Source organism: Talpa europaea, assembly GCF_964194135.1.
Source record: "Talpa europaea genome assembly, chromosome: 4".
Classification (NCBI taxonomy): domain Eukaryota; kingdom Metazoa; phylum Chordata; class Mammalia; order Eulipotyphla; family Talpidae; genus Talpa; species Talpa europaea.
In genome coordinates, this window is record NC_140070.1 from 29011829 (window position 1) to 29031521 (window position 19693).

The window sequence follows — 19693 nt, forward strand, 5'->3', positions numbered from 1 at the left end:
CCTTCAATAGCAGGTGTAATTGTAAATTGACTATAATTAAGAATACTTAAGGAACAGCAGATTTTATTCAAGTTTCTAAATAGTTTTAGAAATGGTACTTTAGGACTTCTGATTCCTTTTTTCTCCCCTCTAGTTATGATCTTCAGAAACGAATTGCTGAAATGGAATCTCAAAAGAAAAAAATTCATGAAGATACCAAAGAAATTAATGAGAAGAGCAGTATACTGTCAAATGAAATGAAAGCTAAGAATAAAGCTGTAAAAGATGTAGAAAAGTAATAATCTTTTGAAAAATATTGAAAACAATTTAGTTAATTTTTATTACATGTATTTGTACTGTCAGTATATAAATTTACAGGAGTATAATACATATAAAATAATCTCAGCATATAAAATGGTTTCCTTTTGGAAGCAAAAATCTTAATTGCCCTGCATCCAGTTTATAATAACAGATGGCCCAACATGTCATCTTAAAATAATAGAGGATGCTACCCCCTAGTGGCAGAACACAGTAACAAAACATCACAGCAAAAAATAAATGAACAAGCATTTAATTTAACCACTACAGAGTTGTCTTAAACAGTCCAGGGCCTCCCTGGTGGCACAGGGGTTAAAGTCTCAGCACTGCGGCATGAGTTCAATCCCCAGCCAGGGAGCTAAGCCACATGGCACAGCAGACCTCTCCTGTCTCATCCACTGCTCCCCTCAGCAGTGTATTTCAGTAGATCTGCCTGTTCTGCTCCCCACTCTGTCTCTGGTGAATCCTATCATCTCTGGCCTATACCCCAGTTCCTGTATGCATAAATAAATTAAAAAAAAAACAAACAGTCCACAAATCTAGTTAATTGGGATTGTTCTGGATAATTTTTTTAATGAATTTTTTCTGTGCCAATATTCAGTGATACCAGTATCTTAATCTGTGCAATTTTTGTTTTTTAAATGAATTTATTTTCATGTTAAAATTTTCCACACGAAGACATGGTTGCTAAAAAATGTGTTTCCTATCCAGCTTAGATGGCAAGGTAACTTATAATCACATTTTAACAGGTTCTTCAAATAGAGTTAAGAGAGAATTAGCTTGATAACTGGTAGAGTTTTATCATCCTATCTTTAAAAACTTTGTTGACATTTTACAAAAGAAGAGGAAAGGAAGTTTGTATAACATAACTTTAAGATGTTAATCTAACTACCCCAAATAGTGAGTAGTAATTTTTTCTTTTTTTTTTTTTTTGCTTGACTAGGAAACTGAATAAAATTACAAAGTTTATTGAGGAGAACAAAGAAAAATTTACACAGCTAGATTTGGAAGATGTTCAAGTTAGAGAAAAATTGAAGCATACTACAAGTAAAGCAAAAAAACTGGAGAAACAACTTCAAAAAGATAAAGAAAAGGTTGGTTTTGGAGGGGAGGAAGCCCTTATATGAAAATGAGGTGTGAACTTGTATACTTTTGTAAACCAGTGTTACGCAATTTAAAAACAAAAAAATCTGTGGAGAGTGCACCTGAGAGGAGAATGAATAATGATGGGGAAAGTATGTAAATTTAAAAAAAGAAAGGAAGAAAAGGATCCTTACATTTTCTTGTCTGAAAAGCCTATCCAGGGCTTCCCCTGGTGGCGCAGCGATTGAACCCTGGGCTGCGAAGCTGCATGCAGCCTCTGCAGCACCAGTTTGATACCCGGCCGCTGGGCTAGGGTCCCACATGGCGCGCAGACCTCTCCTGCCGCCCGCTGCTCCCCTCAGCAGTATACTTCGTCAGTCTGCCTGTTCTGTTCCCCGCTTTGGCTCTGGTGAATTCTGTCACCCTCCTGCGCTTCTGACTGTACCCAGTGCTTGTATAAATAAATAAATAAATCTTTAAAAAATTGTTATATTTAAAAAAAAAAAGCCTATCCAATCTTCATTATTTTTCATGGATGTGTTTGTTCCTGTTACCTAAGAGAATGAGTTGTATATACTCACAATATTTTTTGACCAGGTACCAGATCTTAATGGGAATCCATGTTTGAGGAATGCCGTTTTGGAAAATGTCCAACTTTTCTGGTATTAGATAAATAGAATAAATAAAATAAAGATTTGAGAGCAATTCCAAAATTGAACAGACTAAATGTAACTGCTACAGAGCCATTAATGTTTAGATATCAAATGAAGATACTAGATTATTACCAGAAGGTATTAATGCAATAAAATAATAGTCCTACAGGAGTGACTCTGAAAGAGTAAAGTTGTAATATACCATCAAGGATAGCTTAGGTAATTCCATATAGTCGTGTAGGTGAAGAAAGATAATTACAGCCTGAAATTGGTACAGAAGCAGACCTAATTGCCCAACTAGGGAGAATTTCATTTGTAAGGAACCAAGAATTTATAGAATTAACTTTACCATTAGACTGAACAATATAGAAATTGTTGTGAATGAGTCAAAGAATATTTGCTAAAGCCAGCTAGATCAAATCTAATTATAAGGAAAATCTCAAAGACCTAGAAATGTATTTAAATAAGTTAGGTATTGATGACATTGGATAGTATAAAGGTTCCTGCTCTTATAACTTCAACTTGTTTTATAACTTTAGGTTGAAGAATTCAAAAGTATACCTGCCAAAAGTGAAACTACAATAACTGAGACAACAACTAGAAGAAATGCCCTTGAGAAGGAAAAAGAGAAAGAAGAAGAAAAATTAAAGGAAGTTATGGATAGCCTTAAACAGGAAACCCAAGGGCTTCAGAAAGAAAAAGAAGTAAGATTATTTATTTGGTGTTTATTTTGGTGACTTTTAAACTAGAGAATTTTTTTTGCGGTAATAGTGAAACCTGAACTATTTGGAGAAAACGTTTGGGACCTTTTAACGTTCAGCATTCCCCATGATAGCCTAGACCTTTTTCATGATTTTTTGTTTTCTATTTTTCCATTCAAAAGAAAATAAGTGAGACTTTATAGTGATAGCAGAAAGTGTGACATGTCAAATACTTGAAGTGTCTTGATTTCATCATCAAATTTTTTTTGTTATCTTAAATTTTTTTCTTGATTGTTAATGAGCTGCCAACTATAAAAACATGGGGCACACTTAGCACAGATTGATGTCTCACTTTGCTTCTGTAGCTCTTGTGTAATGAGAACCATTGCTCTTGTGTCGCTTCTTTTTTTTTTTTTTAAAGATATATTTATGCATATAAGAGCTGGGGTATAGGCCAGAGATGCAGGTGGTGAAAGGATTCACCAAAGACAGAGTGGGGAGCAGAACAGGCAGGCTGACTGAAATACACTACTAAGGGGAGCAGCAGGTGAGACAGAAGAGGTCTGCTGTGCCATGTGGGTTGCTCCCTGGCTGGCAGGGGATTGAACTCGTGCTGCAGGGGCTGTGGATTGCTTCATAGTACGGTGCTTAACCCCTTGCGCCACCAGGGAGACCCCTCTTGTGTCAATTCTTGATTCAAATCCTAGGTCTCTAATCTTGTGATGCTTATGAGTGAGTAAGTGACTTGGAGTTAAACCCTGACTCATTTCTTCATAGCAATCATAATGATGGTATTTGCCTAGTGGGATTGTTAAAGGTTAATACCTATAAGATGTTTAAATATTAAGTCTTTTAGACCCAACCAAAGACAATAGCCCAAAATTTCTCATTCATCAAATAATGATTAGTGGTGGGGATTACCTGGTCTTACCTCTAAAACAAAGATTTTAAAGATAAATATACTTGATGAAACTTGATACTGAATAATATTTATAACCTACACCCTTTTTCAGTTAAGGTAATGTGAAACAATTACTAAGTTTAGTTCTCTTTCAGAAGTTTCTTTTGTGTTGTTTTAATCTCTAAAATGAGCTTATTGAGATCCACCTCAGTAAATGATTGTGAAATCAGCTAGGAAAAGACTTGTACCCTGAATCTTGAAACTAGGCAAGAACTATTTATTCCACTTGTAAGAATTACTTCTATATATTATCCTTGCAGAATCTCTAAAGTTAAATTCAAAATGTATAGTTCTTGTTTCATTTTAGGCTTGAAAACATTTCAGATTTAATGGAGTCTCATTTTTACAGAGTCGAGAAAAAGAACTTATGGGTTTCAGCAAATCAGTAAATGAAGCACGTTCAAAGATGGATGTAGCCCAGTCAGAACTTGATATCTATCTCAGTCGTCATAATACTGCAGTGTCTCAATTCAATAAGGCCAAGGAAGCTCTAATTGCAGCCTCTGAGACTCTCAAAGAAAGGAAAACTGCAATCAGAGATATAGAGGCAAAACTCCCTCAAACTGAACTAGAATTAAAGGAGGTAAACCTTTGTTTCTGTGTTTCATTGTAACTTTGCAAATCAACCCTAGTTTTATTTATGTACATATATTTTAATTTCAACATTGAAATAACTGGTAGATGGATCTTCTTTCATTTAGTGTAACCTTTTCCAAAAGAATAGGGTGTTTTGGTATTCCATGTGATAGGAACTGAAACTGTGGAGAAACTGTATTCCCTTAGGAAGCATCAAACGGCAAGTAATGCTGTCACTACCAGCATCCTATGGAAATAATTTAAGCAGAAGTTTATTTCCCTAAATGTATATATAGACAACTTGTACAAGGGTAAATGAATTGATAGATGTATGTACATGTACATATGGGTAAATGACTATGCAAGGCAAATCAGTGTATTTTTTGTTTTTTATTTTATAGTTGTAGTTTCTGTGTTGGGATTGCATACTATTTAGTCAGGACATCTAACATTTAGCTCATGGGTGTCCCTCTATCCTTCAGGTGAATTGCATATCTAAGGAATTTGGTAGATTTAATCTCTAAAGCCTCATTAGGCAAAATGGCAAGAAAAAATGCTGTTTGAAGAGAAATTATACTGAACGTCATTGTAGGAAGTACACCCTGTTGTGTTTGAAGGAACTGTATAACCACATAGAATTTCATGTAAGCTTAAGTTACATCCAGTTACTTCCCCTTTTTTGTGGTGATTTGGTTTAATTTTAGAGAAATTATAATGAGCTTTTGCTTTATACTGATATAAATGATATAATTTAAAACCAGGAGATGAGGGAGAACATAAAAAACGATGATAGAACACAGTGATTGAAAAACCGAGAGTTTGGATTTGTTTATGTATGTGTATGGTTCCTCTGCTAGCTATACTTTTTTTTTTTTTTTTAAGATTATTTATTTATACAAGCACTGGGTACAGTCAGAAGTGCAGGAGGATGAGAGAATTCACCAGAGCCAGAGCAGGGAGCAGAACAGGCAGACAGAAATACACTGCTGAGGGGTGCAGCGGGCGGCAGGAGAGTCTGCACGCCATGTGGGACCCTCACCCGGCAACTGGGGATCGAACTGGCGCTGCAGAGGCTGCGGGCAGCTTTGCAGCCCAGTGCGCAACCGCTGCGCCACCAGGGAGGCCCTAGCTATACATTTTTGTATAGCAGTGGAACTGTTCACACTCACGTTTCCCTTCATTTCAGAGCTGAGACCTCCACCCCGTTCGTTTAATTAGATGTACAACAAATAAAATCATTTAGAAACCCTAGTCACCCATATCTAGCTTCCTGTACCACAGTCTGTTTATGACTAGTGCAGAACTATTTTAGGACACTCATGAATTATGTGGTACCTAAATGGGATATCTGCAGCCCAGCTCTGTTCTAATAATGTACTACTCCTGGAGCTGTATTGCACTTCGACTCCTTATTTATTGACTCATAATTCCTACCCATCCATATTTTTCACTTAACCTTAGCCAAAAGGCCAAGAAGTGCTATCATCCATATTTTTCAAAGCCAACCCAGCAGTTACAAAATGGCAACTTAGTTCTTGTTCACTTGTTTATTGCTGGTTCTTGCCTTTTTTGAATATTACAGCTAATTCTGTTCTGTGATTGGGCAGATGCTTCTAGGATTCATTTTCTTTTCACTTTCAGAAAGAAACGGAACTTCAAAAACTTACACAAGAAGAAATAAATTGTAAAAGTTTGGTTCGTGATCTTTTCCAAAAAGTTGAAGAAGCAAAGAGTTCCTTAGCAATGAATCGAAGTAGAGGGAAAGTCCTTGATGCAATAATTCAGGAAAAAAAATCTGGCAGGATTCCAGGAATATATGGAAGATTGGTAAGGTAGATTTATTTAGAAATGACTATTTTTTTTCCTCAAGATAATTTTGTAAAAATGATTTTCTTACCTTGACTTACTTTGTATTTATATATTATCACTGTACATACAATAACATTCATTTTTAAACATTTTGCTCTTAGTTCTGACAGAATTCTTTGTGGCAAGGAGTCTCATTAAAAGCAGTTTCCAGGTTATTTGTGTAATTAATCATCTCAATACCAAGGAGTGGGGGGAAACTCACTCTAGTAGTGATAAACAAACTTAATAAAAACGATCCTTAATAAAAAGGAAAGGGGGAACATGATAATTCTGTTTAGGGTTTTACACCACTATACTAAAAGTTATGGCTGTAGAGAAATCAAAAAGGAATCACATTGGGAAGGCTAGCAATTGTAGAGCCCAGTCCTGCTCCAGGGCCTAATGAAGGGAAGGAGTTGTGGCCACAGTTAAAGGTGATCTAGGGGTGAAAGGGTATATATATTTCAAAATCATTCATCTCCTACCTTGCCATCTCTGGGTGGTACCTCTCATTGGCTAAAGCTAGAGAGTCAAAGAATCCCGTTGGTAAATTCCCTGAGTCAGCTTTTTAGGGAGTGAGTCAGAAGGCCAGTTGAAAATGATCTAATATAGTCACATCTGTGTCAAGCAACTCTACCTTACTTGAAGATACACAATTGGATCCTGTTGATTTGCTCTGAGGAAAAAATAAAGCTAGTCAGTGAATGTGCCATTAATTTATTCATAGATGAATATTTTCATCAGAATTTGCATAATGTTTAGATGACTCAATAATTCAAAATTTCTTTTTTATAAATTATTTTGTTTGTAGTACTTGTAGGTTTCAAGTCTTCACATTTCATTTTCATACAATGAAAACAGTTCTTTCACTTTGTGCTTTCATTAAAAAGTTCAAACTCTCATACATACAAACTTTTTTTAAAGATAGATTTAAAACTCTAGTGCTGACTGCCTCTGCAGAAATGGAAGTTGAGGACACTTAGTATTTTGTTGTTGTTGTGTACCCTTCTTGTACTTTTACACACCAAGGTATAAATGTAGTTTCATTCAAAATGACAAATGCCATGTGAGTCATAATGAAATGATCTTGTGTCTAATTTCTTTTTTATTTATTTATGTGTTGATTTTTTTCCTTCTTAATTAATAGGGGGACTTAGGAGCGATTGATGAAAAATATGATGTTGCTATTTCATCCTGTTGTCATGCATTAGACTACATTGTTGTTGATTCTATTGATACAGCCCAAGAATGTGTAAACTTCCTTAAAAGACAAAATATTGGAGTTGCAACCTTCATTGGTTTGGATAAGGTGGGTATTTCATAGTAAGCTACCTGTAATTAAAATTTTAATCACCACTGTTTTTCATTTTGAATTCTAACCTTTTCAGTATTTACATCACCCCAAAAAGAAGCTTCATACACTATAGCAGTCAATCCCATACTAACTCTCCACAGAAATCTCTAACCTACTTTTTGTTCCTCTAAATATACCTGTTTTGGGCATTGCATATAAATAGAACCAAACACTGTGTAGCCTTTTGTGTGTGACTTTAACAGCTTTTCACTGTCCATGTTGTAACATATAACAGTACTGGATTCCTTTTTGTGGCAGGATAATAATCCATTAAATGTATATGCTACATTTTGTTTATCCATTACCAGTTGAAGGACAACTGTGTTGTTTGCATGTTTTGGCCATTATGGTTAATGCTACTGTGGACATTCATGCACAGGCTTTTGTTCAGACACTTGTTTTCAGTTCTCTGAAAAGGAGTGTAATTGCTAGATTATGTGCTGTTTAAAATTTTGAGTAACTGCTAGACTTTACACAGTGGCTGCATCATTGCCCACTAGGAGTGTATGAGGCTTCCAATTTCTTGCATCCTCACCACCCTTGTTATATAATCTTTTTGATTATAGCCATCATTGTGAGTATAAAGTGGGTATTTCGTTGGGATTGTGATTGTTACTGTTATTTCCTGATGACTGTGTTGCACATTTTTTGTGTGCTTATTGGCCATTTGTTTATCTTTGGACAGGTATCTTCAAATCCTTTACCCATTTGTTAATTGGCATATTTATGTTTATTGTTGAGTTGTAACAATTTATATATTCAGACAAGTCTCTTGAGAAGATATGCAAATATTTTTATAGATTACCCATTTTGTGGATTATTTTGCTCTCTAATGTACTATAAATGTTTTAAATATTGAAGAAATCAATTTAATTTTTTAAGATATATTTATGATACAAGAACTTGGGTACAGGCCAGAGGTGTGTGGGGGTGAGAGGATTCACCAGAGACAGAGTGGGGAACAGAACGGGTAGACTGACTGAAATACACTGCTGAGGGGAGCAGCGGTAGAGATAGAGGAAGTCAGCCACCACATGTGTAGCTCCCTGGCCTAATGGGAATTGGTCATGCTGCAGAGGCTGAGGATAGCTTTACAGTGCTGTGCTTAACCCCTTGCACCACCATGGAGCACCCTACAATTAGTTTTTAATCCATGTTGATTTAGCTTTTTATGTGGTGTAGAGGTCCAACATCATTCTTGTGTATGTGGATATCAGGTTGTTCAGTACTATTTGTTGAAAAGACTGTTCTTTTCCCGTTGAATTTTCTTACCACCCTTGTCAAAAATCAGCTGACCAATAATGTAAGGTTTTATTTTGAACTCTCCATTTATCTCTGTCTATCCTTCTGCTATTGCAATAGTGTCTTGATTACTGCTGAAATCAGGATTTTTTTTTTTTTTTAATGTCAAGATGGTTTTAAGATCAGTGGGTCAATTTCTGGGGGAATAAAAGCAAATGGAGGTGTGACACAGGTTGCATTGAATCTGTAGGTCAATTTGGGTAGTGTTAGCATCTTAATATTAAATCTATGAACAAGGCATGTATTTATTTGCATCTGATTTTATGCAGTGATGTTTTACAGTCTTCAGTGTATAGGTCTTTATAATTTTTTAAATTTATGCCTTGGGTTTTTTAATATTGAAAGTATACTCTTTCGGGCCTCCCCTGTGGCGCAGCGGTTGAGCGCTGGGTTGCGAAGCTGCCTGAAGCTTCTGTGGTGCCGGTTCGATCCCCGGCTGCTCCCCGGCCACCAAAGGAGGGTCCCACATAGCGCGCAGACCTCTCCTGCCCGCTGCTCCCCCGTGCAGTGTGCTTGGGTCCTTCTGCCTGCTCTGCTCTCTGCTCTGGCTCTGGTGAATTCTCTCACCCTCCCGTGCTTCTGACTGTACCCAGTGCTTGTATAAATAAATCAATCTTAAAAATATATATATATATGTATAAATAAAATATCACTTTAAAAAAAAAGAAAGTATACTCTTTCATTATGTAGTGCTTGATGTAGAAATACAATTTTGTCTGTCCTGTATTCTGCAGTTTAAACTAAATTCATATTCACTCTAATGGATGTGTGTGAGGGTGTGTTTGTTCATACCTTGGGATTTTTGTGTGTATAAGATCATGACATCTGGAATGGTTTTACAATAATGATTTTTTAAAAATAAAGTAATGATAATTATTCAGGTACTCAAGATCTTTTTGCCCATCTTATGTTTATTTTTGTGTTTATATATGTGTGTGTGTGTGTGTGTGTATAACTTGTGTAGATGATACCAAAAATTATAAGTTCTTTATTACATGTTTTGGGATTTTTCTTTATTTCTCCATCTACCCCACCCCTCCTACCCCCCACTTTTAGATGGCAGTATGGGCAAAGAAAATGAACAAAATTCAGACTCCTGAAAATACTCCTCGGTTATTTGATTTGGTAAAAGTAAAAGATGAGAAAATTCAGCAAGCATTTTACTTTGCTTTACGGGACACCTTAGTAGCTGACAACTTAGATCAAGCCACAAGAGTAGCGTATCAGAAGGATAAAAGATGGAGAGTCGTGACTTTACAAGGGCAAATAATAGAACAGTCAGGTAAAAGTGGTTCTTTTCCTGCCATTCAATTTGTTAATCTCATTGGAAAATGTATCTAAGGCTGACTTCTCTCCTCTGTTCTCCAGGTACAATGACTGGTGGAGGAAGCAGAGTAATGAAGGGAAGGATGGGTTCATCAGTTGTTGTTGAAATCTCTGAAGAGCAGGTTAGCATTATGTCCTATAGTGATGAGTAATATACATGCTATATAAAGTTTAGCCATTTTAAGTGTCGTAAACTCAAATTTTAAAAGTAAATTTTTTATAAATACTAATATATAAGCTGGTATTTTGTGGGGGTTTTTCACATAATTATTGCTTTATTACATACTTGTTTTTATTTCAAAATAATTTAAATTGTAAGTAAAGACTTATGATATGTGTCCAAATTTTATTTCAAAGTACTTTAGGTGCCTACAAGTATATGAGGATGTTAAAAAGTACAGGAAAAACTGTCATGTTCCATTATCACCCTCAGAACACTACATAAACTTTTCTTTATCCTTAATAAGACATACTTGGATGTTTTAGATCCCTAACATTTTCCAAGCCTGTTGTGCCTTGATTTTTCCCCCCATATTTGAAACAATTTATATTTCTCCACTTAAATACTTGGATATTGTAACTTCATTGAAATAATAGGTGATTATACAGCTGCAAAATTGTCCTTTCTTCTGATTTCTTGATACAGAAATTAAATTAGTTACCTGCTTCTAAGCTTAGGCTTGGTATTAGGAACTGGTTGTTTGACTTTAGTCTTTTTATCAGTCTTTTTACATAACTATGATTTTGATACGACAGCTACATACTTCCATAGTGTGTATGCTTTGCTCACCCTCCACCAAAACTCCATTGCTGATATGTTCTAGTCTTTAAAATCAGAAGTTTGAGTTTTCTTAATGCATAAGTTGACTTGCTTATTTCACTGGTTCTCTCTGTAGGTAAATAAAATGGAATTACAGTTGCAGAGAGACTCTGAAAAGGCAGTACAAATCCAGGAAAAGAAAGTACAACTGGAAGAAGCTGCAATTAAGTTACGACATAGTGTGCGAGAAATGAGGAATACACTAGAAAAGTTTACTGCGAGCATCCAGGTACTCTTAACAATTGTAGTTGAAACTTTGGGAATTCAGCAGTGTTTTAGCAGAAATATTTTCTTGTTTGCTAACAATTTTTATATTATAAGGAAAGGCGTAAAAAGAAATAAGGTATATCCTTGGATAGAGGGCCTGCTTCTTGATACTATGTTTCCCTGGGTATTCATGGAAAATGTTCTGTCACGGTCTTGCTCTGGCCACAGCTAGTACTATTTACTGTTTCCCACTTGTGCTACATAGAAATACTTCTTTCTTAAACAACTATGTGAGCCTTTATTTTCATTGTCTATTCAAAGTGGAATGTTTTCTTCATTATGAAAAAGTTACACATGCACTCCTACTGTCTTTTCAAAAAATTTTTCAGGACTTACTCAAAAGATCACCTTCATTTTTAGGTACATTCTTCAACTCTTTAATATAAATGCCTAATTTGCATGTTTGTACTTGTATATGGTAGATGTGGATATACAAATATATGTAATTTTAATGAGTCGTACTAACATTACAGTTTTATTTCCAAGCCAATGTAAATTTACTTTGCTTGAAATTGCATTAGAGCATTCTGCTTATATTTTGATATGTTTTCTTTAATAATTTGATAAATGCTTATCTGTGCTATATATATGACTATATTTAAAATACCTTTGTTAGGTATATTTTTTACACTTCAATTATTTTCTTAGTTTATATTCCTAAAATTACAATTGTTTCCCAGTACATACAGTGCATAAGACATGTGTTGTATAGTGCAAAATTGTCCTCAAAAAGATTTATACACTGCTAACAGTATATGTAAGTAGTTATTTTCCAAGTCTTTGAACACTAGGTAGTCTTCAGTGTGTTTTAAGTTTGTTACACTGATGTACTAAAAAGTGGCATTTCTATCTAATGAGCTCATATTTCATATATTTGCCATTTTCATTTTTTAGGTTAATTGTTCATGTTTTCTGCCCCTTTCCTGTATTTGTCTTTTTCTTAGAGTTAAATGGTGTGTTTTAAATTCAAAATGTTTAAATTTATTGTCTTAAAATGCTGACCTTGAAATTTAAAACATTTCTTTAGCGTTTATCGGAACAAGAAGAATATTTGAATGTCCAAGTGAAAGAACTTGAAGCTAATGTACTTGCTACAGCCCCCGACAAAACAAAGCAGAAACTGCTAGAAGAAAATGTTCGTGCTTTCAAAACAGGTATATTTAGTATATAGACTTTTCTTAATTGTCAAAATTAGGTTTTTAAAGTTTGAAATTTCAAGGGTAGCAGTTTATAGAATAAAAATATCAGATGACATGTATGTATTATGTGCAAGTAACAACAGTTTTTATGGTTTCTGTTACATCACTCTCAAGAGGTTGTGAAAGTAAGTACTATTAAGGTTAACATAAGTACTACAAAATTGAGTACTTCATTTGGCAAATAAGAAAACAGAAACAAAAGTTTCTGTAATTTGCCCAAGTAGTGGTACAGGAACTCAGGACCAAGGCAGTCTGATTCCAGAACTATGACCTTAATTTCATATTTTGTATATTTTGGTCCAGTCTTCATAAGGACTCTTCAAGATTGTATTTATTGTGTATATTAAGGAAACTGAGAGAATTCAGAGAAATAAATCACTTCAACATGAGCAGTATTTGATAACTTAGTACATTTTCTTCCAAATCTTTTCTTCTTGTGTATATATAAACATGTGAGCTATAGACTCATCAGTGAGAATTAACTTTGAAATTTAAAATCCCCAATAATGCAGTTGAGCTAGCCCTGCTTCTCTTTCATATTGGCTTGCATCTCAAACATAGGTGAATGTGCATCTTGTTGCAGAAAGGAAAAAGTGGACTGTGATGACAGATACCATCTTGGCTGACAGTATCTTAGTAACCCCCTATAAACAGTGATCTTCATCACAAACTCAAGAAAGACTCCTATTACAGTTTAGTTCATGAGCCAACAAAGGCAAATAATGTTCCATCACAGAGACTTAGTCAAAGATGGAATAATATGCCAAATGCACCAAAAAAAAAAAACAAAAAAAAAAAAAAACGGAATTCTCCAAAAGAAGATTGGAGGTAGACAAATGTCTGCTATACACATTAACTGTTCATCTATACCCAGGGTGTTGTGCATGTGTGTGTGGTTATCTGCCTTTTAATATTAGCTCATATAACATCTGCTCCCGTCCAGCTTTTTGTTCATATGCCTAGAACATTATATGATCCGAGCATTGAACAAAATAAAAATAGTCCCTTGTTTAAAGAGGCTCACACTTAGCATGGGGAAGCTAAGCAAACGTGTTACATATTATATTAGGGGAGCAGTAAAACTAGGATAAAATATAAAGTAATGGACCGTGTTTTAGACAGACATCTGATAGATTTGAGCAGAGATCCAGAGGAAGTATATGAATGTTAACCATGTGGGTATTTGGGAGAAGAGCACTCCAGAAGTATGGAGTGTAAGCACAAGGCTCTGAGGCAGAAGTATGCTGGCATTCCACTAAAGGAATTAAGAATCAAGTACTGTGGGGCCTTACAGGCCATATCTCCAAGTGAAATAGAAACCCATTGGAGAGTGTTAGTAGCTAGGCACACAGTCAAATGATAAAATCATTTGGAAAGCAATAGTCAAGGATATATCCTAAGAAAAAGTTGAAATATCTTTAAGAACTATGAAGCCATTTTGAAATAAATGGATTGTGTTCATGTTTGAGCAAGGGAGTTTAACCATGTGTTGTTATAACACTGTTTCTTTTGATACAGTGTGTTTAGCTTTGTTGGTGGGGTTTTTTTTTTCCCCCCTGGTTTTTGAGGACATAGCAAACATCAAGTTAAGTCTTATTGACTGAAGAAATTTACACCTAAGTGTTTACTTATTAGCCTTAGAAATTTGAATTAAGTTTTTTTTGTTGTTGTTTTGCTTTCAGAATATGACAGTGTGGCAGAGAGAGCTGGTAAGGTGGAAGCTGAGGTTAAAAGGTTACACAATATCATCGTAGAAATCAATAACCATAAACTCAAGGCCCAGCAAGACAAACTTGATAAAATAAACAAACAATTGGATGAATGTGCTTCTGCTATTACGAAAGCCCAGGTAGCAATCAAGACTGCAGAGAGGTAAAGTACGCATATTATTTAGCCTCTTTACTCTTTGCTCTCTCCACATTGGAAAGGGGGTTTATATTTGAATGTAATGGCTATTAAATATTTGTTACACGTATTAAATTTACCTATTTAAAGGGCAAAATGATAATATATCACCAGTTATTTTTAATGGGCAAACAGGTGTGCCTTGGAAAAGTGTAGTTATAACTTTCTAGTTGCTGTAAAGACTGGAAATCAAGGTTTTTTTGATTTTCTGGCTCAGATGTAGATGATGGTTAATATAAATAGATCTTGGTCTTGGGAGAATAAGAGGTAAGAATGAGATCTCTTAACAAAAACATTTTTGATTATTTCATTTCTCTAATTTACACAAAATTTATCCACTCAGATCTTGAAGTTTATAATGTATTGAAGTTTTTTTTTTTTTTTTTAAATAAATCACATATGCATGTAAAATGTTGAATTATAAACACCTTTATCTCAAAATTGTAAAATACTATCTGGTGGTTATTAAGTTATTCCATTTCCTTTTGTCAAAGACTAATCCATTTATGTCAAATGAGATATTTTGGGCGTTTTTCTGTTTCATTGATTTGTATTGAAAGTTAAAATATGTTAACATCGCACAGGTATATGTATGTATAAGTATAAAAACTAGCTCAAGGATTTTTTTTTTTTTTTTTTTATGGACATGTACCTATTTTTTTTTTTTTGATTGACTGATTGATTGATTTATACAAGCACTGGGTACAGTCAGAAGCGTGGGAGGGTGAGAGAATTCACCAGAGTGGGGAGCAGAACAGGCAGACGGACGAAGTACACTGCTGAGGGGAGCAGCGGGCGGCAGGAGAGGTCTGCGCATCATGTGGGACCCTCCCACCGTGGCCGGGGAGCAGCCGAGAATGGAACCAGCGCTGCAGAGGCTGTGAGCAACTTCGCAACCCAGCGCTCAACCGCTGCGCCACCAGGGAGGCCCAGCTCAAAGATGGTTTTAAATATAAATTTTTAGATGTTAGAAAGAGGTCATGGGAAGTTGATAGGTTTCAGAAGCAGAATAACAAATCATGTTAAAACACATTTTTAATGGATCATTTTGCTTGTTGTAGAAATCTTAAAAAAGCGCAAGACTCTGTCTTTTGCACAGAGAAAGAAATTAAAGATACTAAGAAAGAAGTAGATGACTTAACAGCAGAACTAAAAAGTCTTGAGGACAAAGCAACGGAGGTCATAAAGAACACAAATGATGCAGAGGTGAGACTTGAAGGGGAAGCAATGGTATTTGAAGAGTAAGAAATAGGACATCTGTGCCTTACATATATATAAGCAGCACTCAGTGCATTAAAATTTATAACTTAATTTTATTTGTACTGTATTGTAAATAAATTTTAGTTTAAAATGCAAGGGATATAGGGGAGATTACTTATATACCTGTTCTTTCCAACTGGGAAGGTCATATCTGAAGCATTTCCTCTTGATTTTTAGGAATCTTTACCAGAGATCCAGAAAGAACATCGTAATCTACTACAAGAACTAAAAGTAATCCAAGAAAATGAACATGCTCTTCAAAAAGATGCACTTAGTATTAAGTTGAAACTTGAGCAAATAGATGGTCACATTGCTGAACATAATTCTAAAATAAAATATTGGCAAAAAGAGGTGAGGATACTACCATTTAGTTAAGTGTAACTTTAAAATAGCCTTTATGAAATATACCTGGGGTTTTTGTTTCTGTGTGTGTTTTGAGGTATGTTATGAATCTTCGTTCCATTTAACAAAAGTCTGCATGGACACTTTGCAAGCAATATCAGTGTTTTTCTTGAAGGACTCTGAGGAATAATTGATATACAAATTAGTCACAACTCTTTAGTATATGTTCTTTTAGTAGATAGGTAATTTGCCTTTTCATTTTTTTAATCAATGAATTTTAGTACTGTGCCTTCCCTAATTGTCATCTTAATTGAACATTTAGATTTCAAAAATATCATTGCATCCCATAGAAGATAATCCTGTCAAAGAGATTTTAGTTCTAAGCCCAGAGGATCTTGAAGCAATTAAGAATCCAGATTCTATAACAAATCAAATTGCACTTTTGGAAGCCCAGTGTCATGAAATGAAACCAAACCTTGGTGCCATTGCAGAGTATAAAAAGAAGGTATGAATTAACTTATTTTTTTTAAACAATTTTTTTTAATTTTTTTTTTTAATTTATTTTTATACAAGCACTTATAGTCAGAAGCGCGGGAGGGTGAGAGAATTCACCAGAGCCAGAGCTGGGAGCAGAGCAGGCAGAAGGACCGAAGTACACTGCTGAGGGGGGAGCAGTGGGCGGCAGGAGAGGGCTGCACGCCATGTGGGACCCTCCTCCGGTGGCTGGGGAGCAGCTGGGGATCGAACCGGCGCTGCAGAGGCTGACTGGCAGCTTCGCAACTCAGGGCTTAACCGCTGCGCCACCGGGGAGGCCCTGAATTAACTTATTTTTTACTTCTTAAATTGACCTTTAACTGAATGTTTTTCTCATGGTATGCCTTTTTTTTTAATAGGAAGAATTATATTTACAACGGGTAGCAGAATTGGACAAAATTACTTGCGAAAGAGATAGTTTTAGACAGGCATATGAAGACCTTCGGAAACAAAGGCTTAATGAATTCATGGCAGGTTTTTATATAATAACAAATAAACTAAAGGAAAATTACCAGATGCTTACTTTGGGAGGTGATGCAGAACTGGAGCTTGTAGACAGCTTGGATCCATTCTCTGAAGGAATCATGTTCAGGTTTGTAATTATATGAAGTTTTAGTTTTTCCTTTTAATACTTAAAATCTTAATTCTTAAATGAGAACTTACTTTCTAAATAAGTTGTAGTTCTAGCTTTATTTTGACAAATATGAATTTGTTTATGTATTGGCAGTTAGTAGTAGTTGTCTAGTTTTCGTCTAATTTTTGAGCCACTTCAATGTAACAGGATTTTGAAGTCAGAAAGCAAAAATTGCATTGAAAATAGGAATAATGGCAAAAAGTAGCTGCTACCTAAATTAAATAATCCCATTCTGGCAGGTGTTCTATATGTCCATCCTTCACCATTTTTATCAGATTAGAGATTACTGAAGAAAGCAGTAGAAATCAATTCTGAAAAACAAATCACTCTATCTTAAATTTAGTTTCACAAGTAATTTAATGTGTACATTTTCTTAAGATTTGAATAATTATTTCAGTGTTCGACCACCCAAGAAAAGTTGGAAGAAGATCTTTAACCTTTCAGGAGGAGAGAAAACACTTAGTTCATTGGCTTTAGTGTTCGCTCTTCACCACTACAAACCAACACCCCTGTACTTCATGGACGAGATTGATGCAGCCCTTGATTTTAAAAATGTGTCAATTGTTGCATTTTATATTTATGTAAGTAGTCATTCAGAGGTTTTTTGTTTTTTTTTTTTTTTTTAATTTTATTGGTCCCTAAACATTACACATGAAATGCTTTGACTTATTTCTTATTAAGCATTTTCCTACCCTCTAATTCCACATCCTATGATATCAAGGTGACCAAGGCCTTCATCTGAGGAAAATTTGGGGGAAATTAAAAGTACAAATTGATAATGTATATTAGTAGCAGAAACACAGCTAGAAGCTGAAGTTTCCTACCTGAATCATTTTTCCACTAGAAGACTTCCAGGCAAAATGCTACCAGAAATACCCAAATTCCTCTCAAATCCAAATCCTATTTCATGGATTGTCCATGCCATCATTCCTGTTTATGTTCATAATCAGTGTAAGGTTTAATTTTCTGCTCCCAAATGAGGAAAATAGTAAAGCTTAGGTGTTTATTATATGACTTACTTGTAATATTTAATGTTTCTAACTTTTTCTCCTTAGGAACAAACAAAAAATGCCCAGTTCATCATCATTTCTCTTCGAAATAATATGTTTGAGATTTCAGATAGACTTATTGGAATTTACAAGACATACAATATAACAAAAAGTGTTGCAGTAAACCCAAAAGAAATTGCATCTAAAGGACTTTGTTGAACTTGTTTATACTGAAGATTCTTTGTATTGAATCAACATAAATTGAGAGTATTATATTGCTGGTTTTCCTTTTTGTAAGGGATTTTAAATTATGTAAAATATGTATTCCTAGACTGGATCTTGTAACTGGTTTCTATTTTATGTAATTGACATGTTATAATTCTAATAAAATATTCTCTATACTTGCCTCTAGATTTTAACAATCTAACAGTTTTGTAGTGATAGTGAAGCTCTAAACTAGATCATGTTATCAAGACTCAGCCTACTCGCATGGATCTTCAGCCCACTTAGAAAATCCTGCCAGCTATTCTGATACACATTCTTAAGATACTCCACTTAATTTACTAATTGAGACAATCATTGTATTTATTACACAAATATTGGGAACTTTTTCAAACCAGTCATTCTGAACTATAAAGATGAAAACAAATATTCTATGATTTTCTAAAACTTAATGTATTTGTTTGAAAAACACTTTCAGGAGGGTTAGCAAACAGTACTATGAACGTGACTCAGGTAAATTAGAAGTTGAAAATGAAACTCATATGCCACTACACTTGCTTCATAAAAAGAATAAGGGTGGTAACTTAGTACAAATGGAAATTAAGATGGAGTGCTATTTCCCTAATAGTGCCACGGTTTGGGGGTTTTTAAACACTTAGCTCAGGAATGCTTCATATTGCTACTGGAAATAGGTTGTCAACCTTTTAATTTTCTGAAGGAATTTTTGGTATTGAATCAGGTCTTTTCCTTAACTGTTCAATTTCTAGATAACTAATCCTGTGAAATAACAGTGAGCTAAGAGTTGTATCATAACAAAGCCTTTGAAAACTGTAAATACATTAGCATGGACAAATAAAGCAAGATCTGAAACTCAAGTATGGTCATGTGTTTTAAATCAAGGTTACATGAGGGGAAAATACCTGGTAAAAGCTATAATATAATCGAATGCTTTTTCACTGGTGAAAGTACAAGTGAGTGGAATTTAGTATTTTTAATAGATTTTAATGACTTTAGTGGAGTAATAGAAATTAACACTTATTTTTAGAGTAGATATTACACCCCATATAAAAATTCTAAAGCTACCACTCCTTAGTTTGGATACCTGATAAAGTCACAATGCAAATAAAATGTCAAAATGATTTTATTAAAATATATATTTTGTTATGCATAAAACTTAGAAATATTATATACTTTAAATTTTAACAATCTGGTAAAAATGCAAAATAGCATGTGTAAGAATTACTTGACCATGCATACTACATAAGTCATCAAAAGATTCTACAGAAAGTATTTGGGGGGGGGGACGAAAATCGATTTCAGAAACGTGGATTATGTGTTTGACACAGCGTTTTGTCAGGGGCTTACTAATATTTACAAGTATTTAGAAATGGAATTTTTGAGATGTGACTAAAATTTTTAA

The 19693-nt window shown here is 34.7% G+C and overlaps 1 protein-coding gene across 2 annotated transcripts in view; it reads left to right on the forward strand.

Moving 5' to 3' along the window:
- The window catches only part of SMC4 (structural maintenance of chromosomes 4), a gene marked incomplete at both ends in the record, with an annotated part of 30156 nt that extends 11886 nt beyond the window's left edge, over positions 1–18270 (forward strand). For both annotated transcript variants that reach the window (XM_084231690.1, XM_084231691.1), the window contains 17 exons: positions 134–274; positions 1241–1391; positions 2573–2737; positions 4045–4278; positions 5913–6098; positions 7267–7428; positions 9832–10057; positions 10144–10223; positions 10998–11150; positions 12216–12342; positions 14070–14259; positions 15354–15498; positions 15730–15903; positions 16217–16399; positions 16788–17020; positions 17460–17643; positions 18118–18270. In XM_084231690.1, coding sequence (XP_084087816.1) covers positions 134–274; positions 1241–1391; positions 2573–2737; positions 4045–4278; positions 5913–6098; positions 7267–7428; positions 9832–10057; positions 10144–10223; positions 10998–11150; positions 12216–12342; positions 14070–14259; positions 15354–15498; positions 15730–15903; positions 16217–16399; positions 16788–17020; positions 17460–17643; positions 18118–18270 — 2887 coding nt within the window. The remainder of the gene's footprint in view (positions 1–133; positions 275–1240; positions 1392–2572; positions 2738–4044; positions 4279–5912; positions 6099–7266; positions 7429–9831; positions 10058–10143; positions 10224–10997; positions 11151–12215; positions 12343–14069; positions 14260–15353; positions 15499–15729; positions 15904–16216; positions 16400–16787; positions 17021–17459; positions 17644–18117) is intronic.
- Positions 18271–19693: the final 1423 nt, after the last annotated feature.